At 41.1% G+C, this 14,864-nt stretch overlaps 1 protein-coding gene across 1 annotated transcript; it reads right to left on the reverse strand.

Moving 5' to 3' along the window:
- Positions 1-1,367: 1,367 nt before the first annotated feature.
- LOC129727717 (UDP-glycosyltransferase UGT5-like) lies at positions 1,368-3,431 on the reverse strand. Its single transcript, XM_055685808.1, has 2 exons — positions 3,165-3,431; positions 1,368-3,097 (listed from the first exon to the last, which is right to left on the reverse strand). Exons 1-2 carry the CDS (start codon positions 3,403-3,405, stop codon positions 1,773-1,775), a joined length of 1,566 nt encoding a protein of 521 aa, XP_055541783.1. The 5' UTR covers positions 3,406-3,431; the 3' UTR covers positions 1,368-1,772.
- Between the last annotated feature and the right edge of the window lie 11,433 nt (positions 3,432-14,864).

Consider the following 14,864-nt stretch of genomic DNA (forward strand, 5'->3'; position numbering starts at 1 on the left):
CTGTCAGTGATAACGCCGAGATGTGATCGGTATCTTATCCGATATTGAATTGAACAACAAATTAAAAAATGACTGACACGCAAGCAGCCGGGTTTTCTTGTAAAAGTATTTTACTTCATCCTCGCGGTCGTGGCTTTGCACACAACCCCCCTGTGATTTTTAATAAATTCTTCGATAGGGAAAAAAGGTTAACGTTACTTACAGGAGTGTAGCGATGGTCGGCATGAAAAATGGTATCATTCTCCGTATCGTCATGTTCGTCATACTTATTGTTTGTTCCAGCAAATTTTGAATTTAAGTTGAAGGTATTTTCAACACTTGTAAGTTATATTGTTCACTGGTTTTTAGCATTAAATTTGTTTCCTCCGAATAAAAACTGATGATTTTTCATCACTTGTAGATTTTTCTTTTACTTCACGGGTTTAGTTTAATTTTAGAGTTGGAAATTATTTTTTTCATCACTTGTGAGTTTTGAGCACTTGTAAAATTTTTCTGTCACTAGTAGAGGAACTTCTGCTGTCTATTTTAATTTTAAAGTTGGAAATTTTTTTCTTGTGATTTTTTTGAGTTGCACTTGTAAATTATTTTCTATCACTTTGCGGGGGAACTTAGTTCTAAAAACGACTGCGCCAATTAACGTATGATGGTCTTCGAACGTTTTTTTAAAAAGAAAATTAAACCACACTGTTTGATTGTACGAATAAGACTGATTTTTGTATTCAATAATTGGCCCTAAGCTTAGTCCCTAACGTGGCGTCCGGTTAATAAACTGCTTATGTATGGATGATTGCTGGGGCACCCGAAATGCTGATGCGATGATATGCTGTTGGTTCGATCGATCGATCGATGTTGTTCTTGCTGATGGTGCAGCCGTTAATCGGTGCACCATAGAGGTGATGATGTGGTGTTCTACCGTGGCTGGTTGACCGGATGGAACTTCTGATGAGCTGGCTTAAGCAAAAGTGGAAGTCGTTGTTCGATGACGATGACTAGATGGATCTTTTCAGGAGTGTGCGGGGATGTGGGTGATAACTTATATATATATATATATATATATATATATATATATATATATATATATATATATATATATATATATATATATATATATATATATATATATATATATATATATATATATATTTATATATATTTAGACAAAACTTGTTTAGTTTGAGGGGTCGTCCGAAATTGGATTTCGTGCTTTATGGACGGCCCAAACAAAAAATGGATGCCAAATTAGTGTTCAGCGCCCCAAAATTATGTAAGTACAAAGTTTTTGTCGCATTTATCGACACTTTTTTGCTTGGTCAGCCTTGTATGAAGTCGCCCCACTGTGATAAGGGGTAATATCCACCAAACAAAAATTTCTTGTCTTATTTTTATTGGCTTAAATCATGCTAAAACTATCCTAGAATCAACACCTACATCGCCCAAGTACTGATCTAAATTCAAAATTCGTTTAAATCAATTCTCACCGAGCAACTTTTGTGCTCCAAATTACATTTTTGCATCATAATATATAAAAAGTCAACCACAACAAAAAATGCTGCACTGTCTAATCAGAGAGTGCCACTTAGGTTTCCTGTTTAAGCAGTTCAGCAATTAAAAAAAGTAGTGAAGCGGTTTATAACTCAACTGTTGATTTAGAACACATGTACACTGGTAATTGATGTCTCATATAATTGATATGACAACTTTGTCTACTATATTTTATAATCGCGTTTTTCAGCTTTTTATTTCTCCTCGTTGTTTTTGTACAGTGTATCGTTTCACTCATATTTCTTTTGCTTATCAGATGTTTTGTTTGCTTTCCGCCGACAAAATAATCGCACGACACCTATCACAATAACCACTCCTAACAGCACACAAGCAATCAAATCCAGCAGCAAATACTCAACAACTGAATAATTGACGCCATTGAACTTCAAGTGGGGGGCTCCTTTATGGCGAATAACATACTCCATCCAGAAGATAGATTCGTTCATCGGGTTCGCAATCGTGTCGCGGAACAAGAAGGAAATCTCTTTCGCTCGTCGATAGTATTGTCTGTTACTTTCGGTCAGCTCCAGTATGAGAGCATGGATTGACTCCTCAGTGATGTCAGCAAACAGAATCTTTGCCGCATATCCGCTGCGAACTGCTCGAATAGCATTACGATGTTGATCGCCGAAAAACGGAATAAATAATGTTGGTACTCCGTGATACATAGACTCGAAGGTTCCAAATTGTCCCCCATGCGATATAAACAGGACAACTTTTTCGTGAGCCAGAATATCGTTCTGGGGAGCCCATTTGGTGATCATAACATTATCAGGTACATTCTCTATCTGGTCGGTTTCGAATTTCCATATAACACGTTGTTTGAGTTTTGAAAACACTTTCAATAGAATGAGTCGTTTTTCGACAGGCATTGCGGAGCTTTGCATGTAGGCACCTAGGGAAAAGTAAATGACACCGTGTTTTGCCTCATCCATGAAACGTTTCATCTCATGTGGTAGTGGTTTGGGTGGTCTGATGTGCGCTCCGGCTATATCCACGAGGGTGATCATTTTTGGGCGCGGTTTAGCTAACGTAGGATGACTGTTGATCAGAATAACCGAAATGGATTTCTCCAAGCTCTGAACCGACGGTAAAAATCCTTGTTTTTTCTCTAATCCACCGAAAAACTCCTTCGCCATTTTATTCATCTGAGGCAAATAATAGTACTCTCTTACCAAGTAGTCGACTGTTGATAGGACGACATTGTAAACTCGCTGAAAGAAATTCATCTTGGATTCGTAATCTAGCAGCATGTGGGGCACACATGACCAGGAAGTGAGCAATCCCATCGCTCGATCCATGAAGTCGGAGTATCCGTATGTGCTGATTGTGACGATAGGCGCATTGTACTTATGAGCGAACATCAACCAGCTTTCCTGGAAGAATTGCTCGGAAACTACTAGGTCGAAGTGCAGGTCATCGCGTTTCAAAAAGTTCTGTACATTTGCCGTCTCAAAACCATGGCGACTAGTAGCCAAACCTAGTCGCCAGTACAAAAACAGGTTGTTGAAATCACTGCTGTAGCTCTGCGAATTATATAACTCCGACAGTGGAACTAGCCAAATAAATATTAGTATTAATACAAAAAAAAATCAATCACCACTGTGCCCATTTGGACTTACAGCTTGCTTGCAGCGGATACGGAGGCTCGATAAGCACTTCCGTGTAGTTGTCGAGTTTTGCGCCAAATTTCAGTGCAGTTAAGCAGGTAACCTCGTGCCCCCGTTCAGTAAGCTCCCGGATGAAATGCTTCAGCATAAACCAATGACTCGGCCCATTGAAAGGAGCCAGAAACAAAATTTTACTGCTGTGTACCACTTGTAGACTAGCTACTATCACTGCTAGAATCGCCAAAATCTTCATCGTTGATGGAACCTTGTCCTTCCGATGCACGCTCTCGACTAACGGAGCATGTGTGGTTGTGATTTTGAGCGGGCAGTGCCAACAGTAGCGATCGTAGATTGTAGTAAGATAGACACTATGATTTTTTGCTTACATGTTTCTATTTCATCCGTATTGATAAGTTTACCGTTACTACTTTCAAAGCGAATGAATATAGTTTATTGTTTACCTGTATTCTGATGGTAGTGAAGAGGCGACTTTCACTACTGCTGAGATTTTAAATGAATTTATTTTGAGAAATAACAATAAATTTTAGACAGTGGAATAAATATGCATACATACAAGTGATCATCACTGTAATGAGCTACTATCAGTTAACCGGAGGCAGAATTATGAAATCATGTCGAGAGATTCCCTTCCAAACAACGTGATATGGTGACTTGCCGGTTGTCGGCACGATTAACAAGTTGAAACAGGTATTGGCGTGAAGGAACAAAACTCAACAATCGCAGCTCTCGTTATATAATTTTACTCCCATTTAATATAGTGACCCCGTTATTGGATTTCGCATGGCTAGTCATTTTGTATAGATAAGGTATTAGTGCGATTTCCGCTTAGTCATTGTCAGTCATTGAACCTAAAATTAGGGTTTGTATTATTTTCGCATTAAGGTTTTGTTTTCATACTCAACTGGGTATTTCTCAACTTATTTATTACTATATTATACGAAAAGATATATTTAAACAATATTTGAGTGTTCGAAAAAGAAATAATCGTCAATTTCAATTGAGTCAATTGAGTGTTCGAAAAAGAAATAATCATTATACTTGTTAGGAAACGGATATATTTTCAATTCTTTGGCTCTGGTCAAAAGAATTGAAAAAAAAAAAAAAATATATATATATATATATATATATATATATATATATATATATATATATATATATATATATATATATATATATATATATATATAAATATATATATATATATATATATATATATATATATATATATATATATATATATATATATATATATATATATATATATATATATATATCCGTTTTCATTTTCAATTCTTTGCTTTGGCTCGCCGAAAACAGGTGTTTGTCTGGCCGGGATGTTTTTAAAGACTTTTTAACAAGTAGGTTTCGTTTCGTTAATTCGTGTAAACTGCTAAACGCCAATCATGAACACTTTTAAACACCAAGGATGATCATTGTGTTATTCTGTACAAACACAAGTCCCGTGGTATTGATTTTTCATCAATTTTTTTTAATTGCAAGGTGTTTTAAGTCTCAAGGGTGTTTTCATGATGTTGGTTTCCAACAGATTATCTTTGTTTCCGCAACAGTGGATTGGGAAATTACTTACGCCTCCATCAATATGCGGCAAAATTGTAATGTTATGACGAGAACTATTGACATGTTCGAAATCAGATTTCGACCAATTAGAACTGAAAGAAGGCCAATAAGGGTATTTTCGAAATCGAGGTAATATCTAGAGGCCGGAAATCGACCCAAGATGTCAAGATGACATTCTCCGCTTTCTGGAAAACGTTCCAAAATGGTCCATTACTACACAATATAAATATTTCCTGTACCAAAACTGTACCGAGACGGGAAATCAAATCTAGACGCCATTTTCAAAACACGACAAATTCAAAATGGTGACATCCGATTTCAGAAAATTATCAAACACCGACTATTATGGTTTGTCATGGAACCAAAAAGATACCCAGAGACCGAAACGGCTACAAAAACCATTTTGAAATTCATAAAGTCGATCTCCAATTTACAAAAAAAGAGCCGGAAATGGCCAAATACCACCCAACATGGGTCCTTTTGGGATCGAGATGATGTCCAGAGACCTGGAATCAAATGCTAGGACTAGAGTTAGTACTCATGTTCCAACCGTAACAGTTGAAGCAAGTAAAGGCGCTATATCCTTGGTTTCGAAACACGAACATAAGGAGGAAATACCTATGTTCCATCCCAGAAGATTGGTCAACAAAGGAGTGTACTTTCTTAGCCTTGTCACTCCCAACGATTTATATTACTTCTTACATACGAAACGGTTGGTACGGATTGTCCCCGTTCATAGATTATATTTAGGGACAGTGGTAAATCGCGATTTCGCGGAAGCCGCGAATCCCGCGAAATCCAGCATCGGCCGCGAAATTCACTAAATCCCGCGAAATGCCGCGAAAGTAATTAAAAACAGCAACATTTTGATTTGAAACCTGCGAAATTCATAAAAACCACGGACGGACAAAGCTGAAAATTAATGGGCACCCAGATAGCAGCGCGTCGCCTTTTTCTACACAACCGAAAAGATGAAACAGTATTAAATCGCTCACTTACAACGCGATTTTGTTAACCTGAGTTGAATTGTCTTCGAACGATTCGGCTACTAAATCCACTTGGAGCAATGATTTTGGTAACCTACATGATAGAATAAAATCCAAGTTGCGAGATGAACTGAGGGCGTTTTTTCAATAAATGACAGTGAGATTGGTTTTATAATTTAATTTGGTTCACGAACGTTTTCTTGAACTTTTCCGGTTTTCAATTAAATATTTATCGATTTCCGGGAACTCGATAGATACGGAACGCAACGTGAGCCTATATAACTTAAATAATACGTACCTGCCGACTCTACAATAGCACTTAAGACAATTTGATAAAGCAAAAGCAAAGCCTTGGTGCTACATTCCGATTCGGAACTTGACCTTCTGTTTATTTATACACAGACTTCGCAGCCGACTGTTTAACAAGACAATTGCGGGGCTAGCGCTACGATCCTACTGATACTAACAGTCTCCCCCGAACTGAGACTCTAACCTACGACGACTGGCTTGATGGGCCAGCATCGTACCTCGAGACCATCTGAGAGGTTAATTTGATAAAGCATATACTTTTATTTAGTGATAATGCGAAGAAATTATGAATCGCACGGGTAAATTACCGCATAAAAAATAAATAGAACAGTTGTTTCTTGTTATTAACTAAAAAAAACTCTTTATTTATGTTGCCGCGAAATTACCGCGCTTTTTGAATATTTTCTATTCTGCCACCCGCGAATTTTGAATTTTTTTGCCGCGAATTATCACTGTCTCTAATTATATTGTATTATATTGCGCTACACAGTAGGCCTGAACGTTGACAAGAACAATGTATGGAAATCATTTTGTAAAAAATGGTGGATATCATTTTCCAGGATCCTTTCAAGTACTGGCTGTGTTAGTGTAGACTAGACTAGACTAGACTAGAGACCTGAAATCAACTCTAGGTACTATTTTTAAATCCAACATGGTGACTTCCGGTTTCCGAAAATGACCAAATACCACCCAAAATGGGCATTTCTGTAATCGAGATGATGCACATGAGCATGAGCATGAGCATGATTGACCGCCCGCGGTTAAAATTCATCAACCCACCCACTGTACGCTATAAACCATACCCACCCCCCTTCTGTAATCGAGATGATGCACATAGACCAAAAATCGTCCACAGACGCCAATTTGGGATTCGAGGTTGTAACTTCCGGTTGCTGGAAAATAGCTAAAAATAGTCATTCCATAGCCAAGATGATTTAGGAATTCAAGATTGCGACATCCGGTTACTGAAAATGACCAAATATAGGCATTTCTGTCATCGAAATGATGCACATAGCCCAAAAATCGTCCCAGTCGCCATTTTAAAGTTTTAAGTGGCAACTTTCGGTTGTTGAAAAACAGGTAAAATTTTGATTACATAACCGAGATGATGCCTAGAGACCGGAAATCATATGCATACGCTATTTATGTATACAAGCCGGCTTCCGGTTACCGAAAATGACTAATTACCACACAGTATGGTTATTTTTGGAATCAAAATAATAGCCAGTGACCGAACATCGACTCCAAAGACCATTCTGAAATCCTCGATGACTACTTCCGGTTTCTGTAAAACAACCTATAATGACCGAACACAACCCAATATGGGTATTTATGGAATCGAAATGATGCCTGGAGACCAGATATCAACTCAAGACGCTCTGTTAAAATCCAAGATGGTGACTTCCGGCTTACAGAAATCGAAATGATGCACATATACCAAAAATCAACCCCTGACGACATTTGTCAACCCGAAGTGGCAACGTTCTTACATGCAATAATGCAAGCCATGTAACACGTCAAATATGCTGTCGTGGCTTTGTAAACAACATTACGAGATAATAAAGCAAAGCAAAGCCTTGGTGCTACATTCCGTATCGGAATTCGACCTTTCGTTTATTATACACAGACTTCGTAGCCAACTGTTGAGTGTACAGGACAATTGCGGGGCTAGCGCTACGATCCTACTGACACTAACACAGTTTCTCCCGAGCCGAGACTTGAATCTACGACGACTGGCTTATTAGGCCAGCATCGTACCTCGAGACCAGCTGGGAGATTACGAGATAATACCTCATTCAAATTGAAATTAATGACTTTTACGGATACTATTGATTTAGCTGAATCTGAAATATAGGCCCAAACATTTATTTTACTAGGCCTTTTAAAGTTTATTTTATAATGTTGGATATAGTTATTTACAACATAAACAGGTGAAGGTAGTTATTGAAATGACTGGATACTTTTTTTATTTGTTAAACAAAAACACTCCTCAAATTATCTTGAATCGAAAAAGTCGATTTCCATGTGTTTACATTTGGCACACTAATCCTTTTTCACGTGCTGCTTGATTAACGATCAAGACAATGCTGAATTTGTCCCTGGCCAAACAAATATGCCATAATTTCCAAAAAATTATGTTACAAATGAGAACACATAATGATGTTCTCTTTATGTGCATGTAAAGAAATGTAAATTTAAACGCGTTTTTACTGCATGGTAATGTTATTATATGTTTGAAATTCTGGCACATTAGAGAGATAAATAATTGTCGTCATAGAGTAAGAGGCGCAGCAACGCGGACCGGGTATCAGCTAGTAGGGTAAACAGGTATAATACGCCCCTCTAAGGAACATCATCAATATTGTAACTATCATTCTGTGCCGAACACGCATCAGTATCGGATGTGTTTGGTGATCGCTCCGATAGAATATAAAATAAAAGACGCGCGAGCAAGTGTTGGCATTGTTTGCCTGGTCGAGTGAAGGTTCAAGGTCGCCCGCCTTTGTGCAACTGTTTCGCATCGTGGCTGTTTGCTGGTGCGTAAGCCGATTTGGCTGCTAAGTGATTTGTGCTACAGCAGTGGACGAGAATCTCAACACAAAGGAGGAAAAAGAAGAAGCCAACAGTTGACAGCGAGTTGTGTCGCTGTGCTGAGTGATCACACACCCGGCTCGCTGCTGGTGGCTGTTTGGAGCTGCTGTATTGGTGCTGCTGGCTGTAACGGCTGCAGCTTCGACCGTTCGGACAACCAACCCTGCTGAAAGGAGAAGTAAAGAGGTACGTGTTCTGTCGGCGCTAGTGCGCCAGATTTAGCGCGATGGATGTAGATCCCTTGCCTCCCGTGCCACCATTCCCGAACCCCTCCGACCCTGTCCCTCCTGCCAACCCTTCCTCTGTTAATTCTCCAGTCCCCCCTCGCCCCAGGCTTTACCCGGACGGATATCAGGGCAGCTTTACTGTTTTCTTTCGGCCAAAAGCAGGACCGAAATCGAAACCGTTAAACATCCTGTAGATTTCAAAAGACCTGACGGAGGGGTACAAGGCCGTGACCGAAATCTCCAAGGTCAGACCCAACAAGCTCCGTGTCGTGGTCAGCGACCTGGAACAGGCCAACGCTATTGCTCGCTCCGAGCTTTTCACACGCGAGTATCGCGTTTATATACCCGCACGAGACGTGGAGATCGACGGTATCATAACCGATTCGAGTCTGTCGGTCGGGTGTATCTTGGCAAGCGGTTTTGGCTGCTTCAAAAATGCTTTGTGTCACGACGTAAAAGTAAAGATCATAGATTGCAAGCAATTGCGGTCTGTGTCTCTTGTCAACGGCACAAAAGTGTACACTCCGTCAGACTCGTTTCGTGTTACGTTTGCCGGATCTGCTCTCCCTAGTCACGTCTCGATCGATCGGGTTCGTCTGCCTGTGCGATTGTATGTACCCCGTGTTATGAATTGCACCAATTGCAAGCAGCTAGGCCACACAGCCGCCTACTGCTGCAATAAGGCACGATGTAGCAAGTGTGGAGAAACTCATGCGGACGATTCTTGCAGTGTAAATGCTGAAAAATGTATTCACTGCGGGGAAAATCAGCATGAGCTCTCCACATGCCCGGTGTACATGCAGCGCAGAGATAAAATCAAGCGGTCACTTAAGGAGAGTTCAAGGCGATCTTACGCTGAGATGCTGAAGAAGACCGTGACCACTTCTACCATAACATCGAACCCCTTTGATCTGTTGTCCTCTGATGAAACCGATTCTGACGATTCACCAGCGGGAACAACTTATGCCAATCCTGGGGCGTCTAGAAAGAGGAAAAATATTTCCTCTCCTAAACTTCCCCGAAAAGGTCCTAAGATTTCCCAAAGTGTAATGAAAAGTACGAACAAACCAAACAGTGCTGCGGAAAAACCGAAGCAAACTCCTCCTGGGCTTGCAAATCCCAGAAGTCCCAGAAGGAGTTCCCAGCACTGCCAGGAACATCTAAAACCCCAGTTGTTCCTTTTGCACTCCCAGTTGATGAAACAAACTCTGGATTAGTGAAATTTTCTGACATTGTGGACTGGATTTTTGAAACTTTCAATGTACCCGATCCAATTAAAATTTTTCTTACAGCATTCCTCCCAACAGTTAGATCATTTTTGAAGCAGTTGACTGCCCAATGGCCCCTCCTTGCAGCGATTGTATCCTTCGATGCCTAATTCATCTGCGTATACGAAGGATTCTATATCTGTCTTACAGTGGAATTGTAGAAGTATTTTACCAAAAATGGATTCATTTAAAGTTTTAATAAATAGAAACAAATGCGATGCATTTTCCCTTTGTGAAACTTGGCTTACTTCAAATATTGATCTCAACTTCCATGATTTTAATATTATTCGCCTTGATCGAGACACCCCATATGGAGGAGTACTTTTAGGGATTGAAAAGTGCTATTCTTTCTATTGTATTAACCTCCGCTCGATTCCAGGCATCGAAGTTGTCGCATGTCAAATGACAATACAAGGTAAAGAGCTTTGTATTGCCTCAATATATATTCCTCCCAGAGCACAGGTTGGGCAACGGCTGCTCTTTGATTTAATAGAACTTCTTCCCTCGCCGCGTTTGATTTTGGGAGACTTCAACTCTCATGGCGTGGCTTGGGGTTCCCCATACAATGATAACCGCTCCTATTTAATCTATAACCTTTGCGATGACTTCGACATGACTATTTTAAACAACGGTGAAATGACACGTATCCCGAAACCTCCAGCGCACCCAAGCGCTTTGGATCTATCCTTATGTTCGACGTCGCTACGGTTGGATTGCACATGGAAGGTAATCCTCGATCCTCACGGTAGCGACCATCTGCCTATTCTAATTTCAATTACTAACGGTTCAACTCGCATGCGACCAATTGACATTCCGTATGACCTCACACGGAATGTCGATTGGAAGTTATACGAGGAAATGATTTCAAAAGCGGTCGAGTCGATTCAACATCACCCACCACTTGAAGAATACAACCTCCTCGCGGGCTTAATTCTCGACGCCGCGTTGCAAGCCCAAACGAAGAAATATCCCGGCGTAACGATCAAAGAGCGGCCTCCAACTCCGTGGTGGGACAAAGAGTGCTCCGATGTCTACACGCAAAGATTCGACGCGTTTTTGGCCTTCCAGAAGGGAGGTATACCCGACGACTATATACGGTATTCGGAGCTTAATACCAAGCTTAAAAGCCTGGCTAAAGCAAAGAAACGCGAATATTGGCGTCGGTTCGTGAACGAGACGTCGAGGAAGACATCGATGAGCACTCTTTGGAACACAGCCCGAAGAATGCGGAATCGCGTAACGGTCAACGAAAGCGAGGAGTCTTCAAGTCGGTGGATATTTGATTTTGCCAGGAGAGTATGTCCGGACTCTGTTCCTGCGCAAAACTTTGTTCGCGATACGTCTCCGGGTCACGACGCGATAGAATCACCTTTTACGATGGCAGAATTTTCAGTTGCCCTCCTGTCCTGTAACAATAACGCACCTGGGTTAGATAGAATCAAATTCAACTTGTTGAAGAATCTACCCGGCAATGCCAAGAGGCGCTTGTTGAACTTGTTCAATAAGTTCCTGGAGCAAAACATTGTACCGCAAGATTGGAGGCAAGTGAAGGTGATCGCCATCCAAAAACCAGGGAAACCAGCTTCTGATCACAACTCTTATAGGCCGATTGCAATGCTATCCTGTATCCGGAAATTGATGGAAAAAATGATACTCCGTCGTTTAGACCACTGGGTCGAATCAAATGGTCTACTATCAGATACTCAATTTGGCTTCTGCCGTGCCAAAGGGACGAATGATAGTCTTGCGTTGCTTTCAACAGATATTCAGCTGGCGTATGCTCGCAAAGAACAAATGGCGTCTGCGTTCTTGGACATTAAGGGGGCTTTTGATTCCGTTTCTATTGACATTCTTTCGGGTTAACTTCACCGACAAGGATTTTCTCCAATTTTGAACAATTTTCTGCACAATTTGCTGTCCGAAAAGCACATGCATTTTACGCACGGCGATTTGGCAACTTTTCGCATTAGCTACATGGGTCTTCCCCAGGGCTTATGTTTAAGCCCCCTTCTTTACAACTTTTATGTAAATGACATCGACGAATGTCTGGCAAATTCATGCACGATAAGACAACTTGCAGACGACAGTGTAATCTCTGTTACAGGAGCCAAAGCTGCCGATTTGCAAGGACCATTGCAAGATACCTTGGACAATTTGTCTGCTTGGGCTTTACAGCTAGGTATCGAATTCTCTCCGGACTGAGATAGTAGTTTTTTTCTAGGAAGCATGAACCTGCTCAGCTTCAAACACAATTAATGGGTAAAACGATTTCTCAGGTTTTGGTACACAAATATCTTGGTGTCTGGTTCGACTCTAAAGGCACCTGGGGTTGTCACGTTAGGTATGTGATGAAAAAATGTCAACAAAGGGTGAATTTTCTTCGTACAATAACCGGACAATGGTGGGGAGCCCACCCAGGAGACCTTATAAGGCTTTACCAAACAACGATATTGTCTGTCATTGAGTACGGGTGTTTCTGCTTCCGCTCCGCAGCAAACACACATTTGATCAAACTGGAGCGAATACAATATCGTTGTTTGCCTATCGCCTTGGGTTGCATGCAGTCGACCCATACGATGAGTTTGGAGGTCTTAGCTGGAGTACTACCATTGAAAAACCGCTTCTGGAGCCTGTCTTCTCGCATTCTTATCAAATGTGAGGTCTTGAACCGTCCTGTGATTGAAAATTTTGAAAGGTTAATCGAACTTAATTCTCAAACCCGTTTTATGACATTGTATTTCAATCACATGTCCCATAATATTAACCCTTCTTCGAATATTTCAAATCGTGTTGACTTATCAAATACTTCTGATTCTACTGTGTTTTTCGATACATCCATGATAGAAGAAACTCGTGGAATCCCGGATCATTTACGCGTGCAGCAGATCCCCAAAAATTTTTCCAATAAATATCGAAACATCAACTGCGACAATATGTTCTACACTGACGGATCACTTCTTGATGGGTCCACTGGCTTCGGTATTTTCAATAACAATTTAACCGTCTCCCATAAGCTTGATAATCCTGCTTCTGTTTACGTCGCAGAATTGGCTGCAATTCAGAACACCCTAGGGATTATCGAATAAATGCCCACGGACCATTATTTCATCTTTACGGACAGTCTCAGTTCCATTGAGGCTCTCTGATCGATGAAAGATGTTAAGCACTCTCCGTATTTCCTGGGGAAAATACGGGAACATCTGAGTGCTTTATCCGAAAAATCGTATCAGATTACTTCAGCGTGGGTCCCTTCTAACTGCTCGATACCGGGCAATGAGAAAGCGGACTCTTTGGCTAAGGTGGGCGCAACAAACGGTGGAATTTATGAAAGACCAATTGCTTTTAATGAATTTTTCACATTTGTACGTCAGAATACGATCATCAGTTGGCAAAATGCTTGGACCAGAGGGGAACTGGGAAGGTGGTTACATTCCATAATCCCCAAGGTGTCGACGAACCCGTGGTTCAAGGGGTTGGATGTAGGTCGGGATTTCATTTGCGTGATGTCCCGGCTTATGTCCAATCACTATAGATTTGACGCGCATCTCCGTCGAGTTGGGCTCGGGGAAAGTGGTATCTGTGCCTGTGGTGAGGGTTATCACGACATAGAGCATGTGGTTTGGTCATGCCCTGTACACCGTGACGCCAGGTCTAAATTAATAGCTTCCCTGCAGGCCGAAAGTAGGCAGCCGGCTGTTCCTGTTCGTGATGTCTTGGCGAGCCGTGACCTATCCTACATGTCCCTTATATACGTTTTCCTGAAATCCATCCACGCCCCAGTTTAGTCCTACCCCCTTCCGCCTGCATCCAGCCTAAGGTCAAGAACACGTTAAGACCCCGGATCCGGAAACAGCAATCAGGCCCGAGGGAGACAACCCAATATGCCAGTCCGCTAGGGGGTGACACCCGTGAGAAAAATTTTCATACGTATCGCCCTCAAAAAAAAAAAAGATTAGAGTAGATTTACTTATCTTTCAAATCGGGTAAATAAAATCCGCGCTATTGCAAAAAAATCCCGTTTGAAAATACGTATCAAAAAAAAAAAAAACCGCGTAAGAAAGAGTGTGTATAATCCCAACCATTTTTTAAAAAATGGGTAGATTCAGTGCAATTGAAAACGAACGAAAATGATTTCACTGCAACCTGGTGGGGGTGACACCCAGGGGGAGAAGGGGTGACACCCAAATTTCCCGCCCCGGGTGTCACCCGGTCACGCTACGCCACTGCTTGTAGGTACCTATGAAAAAAGCCGTGCTTCTGAATGAACTGATTGATCGAGGCAATCGTGTTTTCCCAAGCAGCAAGCGACGCCCACACAAGTACGTCCAAGATACCATTATAAAAAAATATGGCTGAGCCTACACCTCTAACGCTTGAAGAAAAACAATGTCTAAATCAATGGGTTCAGCTTTTTAATTTATCCTGCCCAATAAAAAAGCCCAGCAGGGATTTTTCCGATGGAGGTACATGTCAATTCCTTTCGTTGTAAGTCATACTGTTATTCGCTATAATAGTTCCGTTTTGTTACAGTCCTTGTGGCAGAGATACTTTATCAACTGTTTCCACGTTTGGTCGATTTGCATAACTATACAAAAGGATTCGCTCTCACTCGGAAGATGGATAATTGGGAGACACTTAATAGGAAAGTTTTCAAGAAAATCGGTATATATTTGAGTCCTTTGATGGTTCGCTCGGTTGCCCAAGGAGAAGACGGTGCCGCAGAAGCCATAT

This window comes from Wyeomyia smithii, chromosome 3 (assembly GCF_029784165.1).
Source record: "Wyeomyia smithii strain HCP4-BCI-WySm-NY-G18 chromosome 3, ASM2978416v1, whole genome shotgun sequence".
In the NCBI taxonomy this organism is placed as follows: Eukaryota; Metazoa; Arthropoda; class Insecta; order Diptera; family Culicidae; genus Wyeomyia; species Wyeomyia smithii.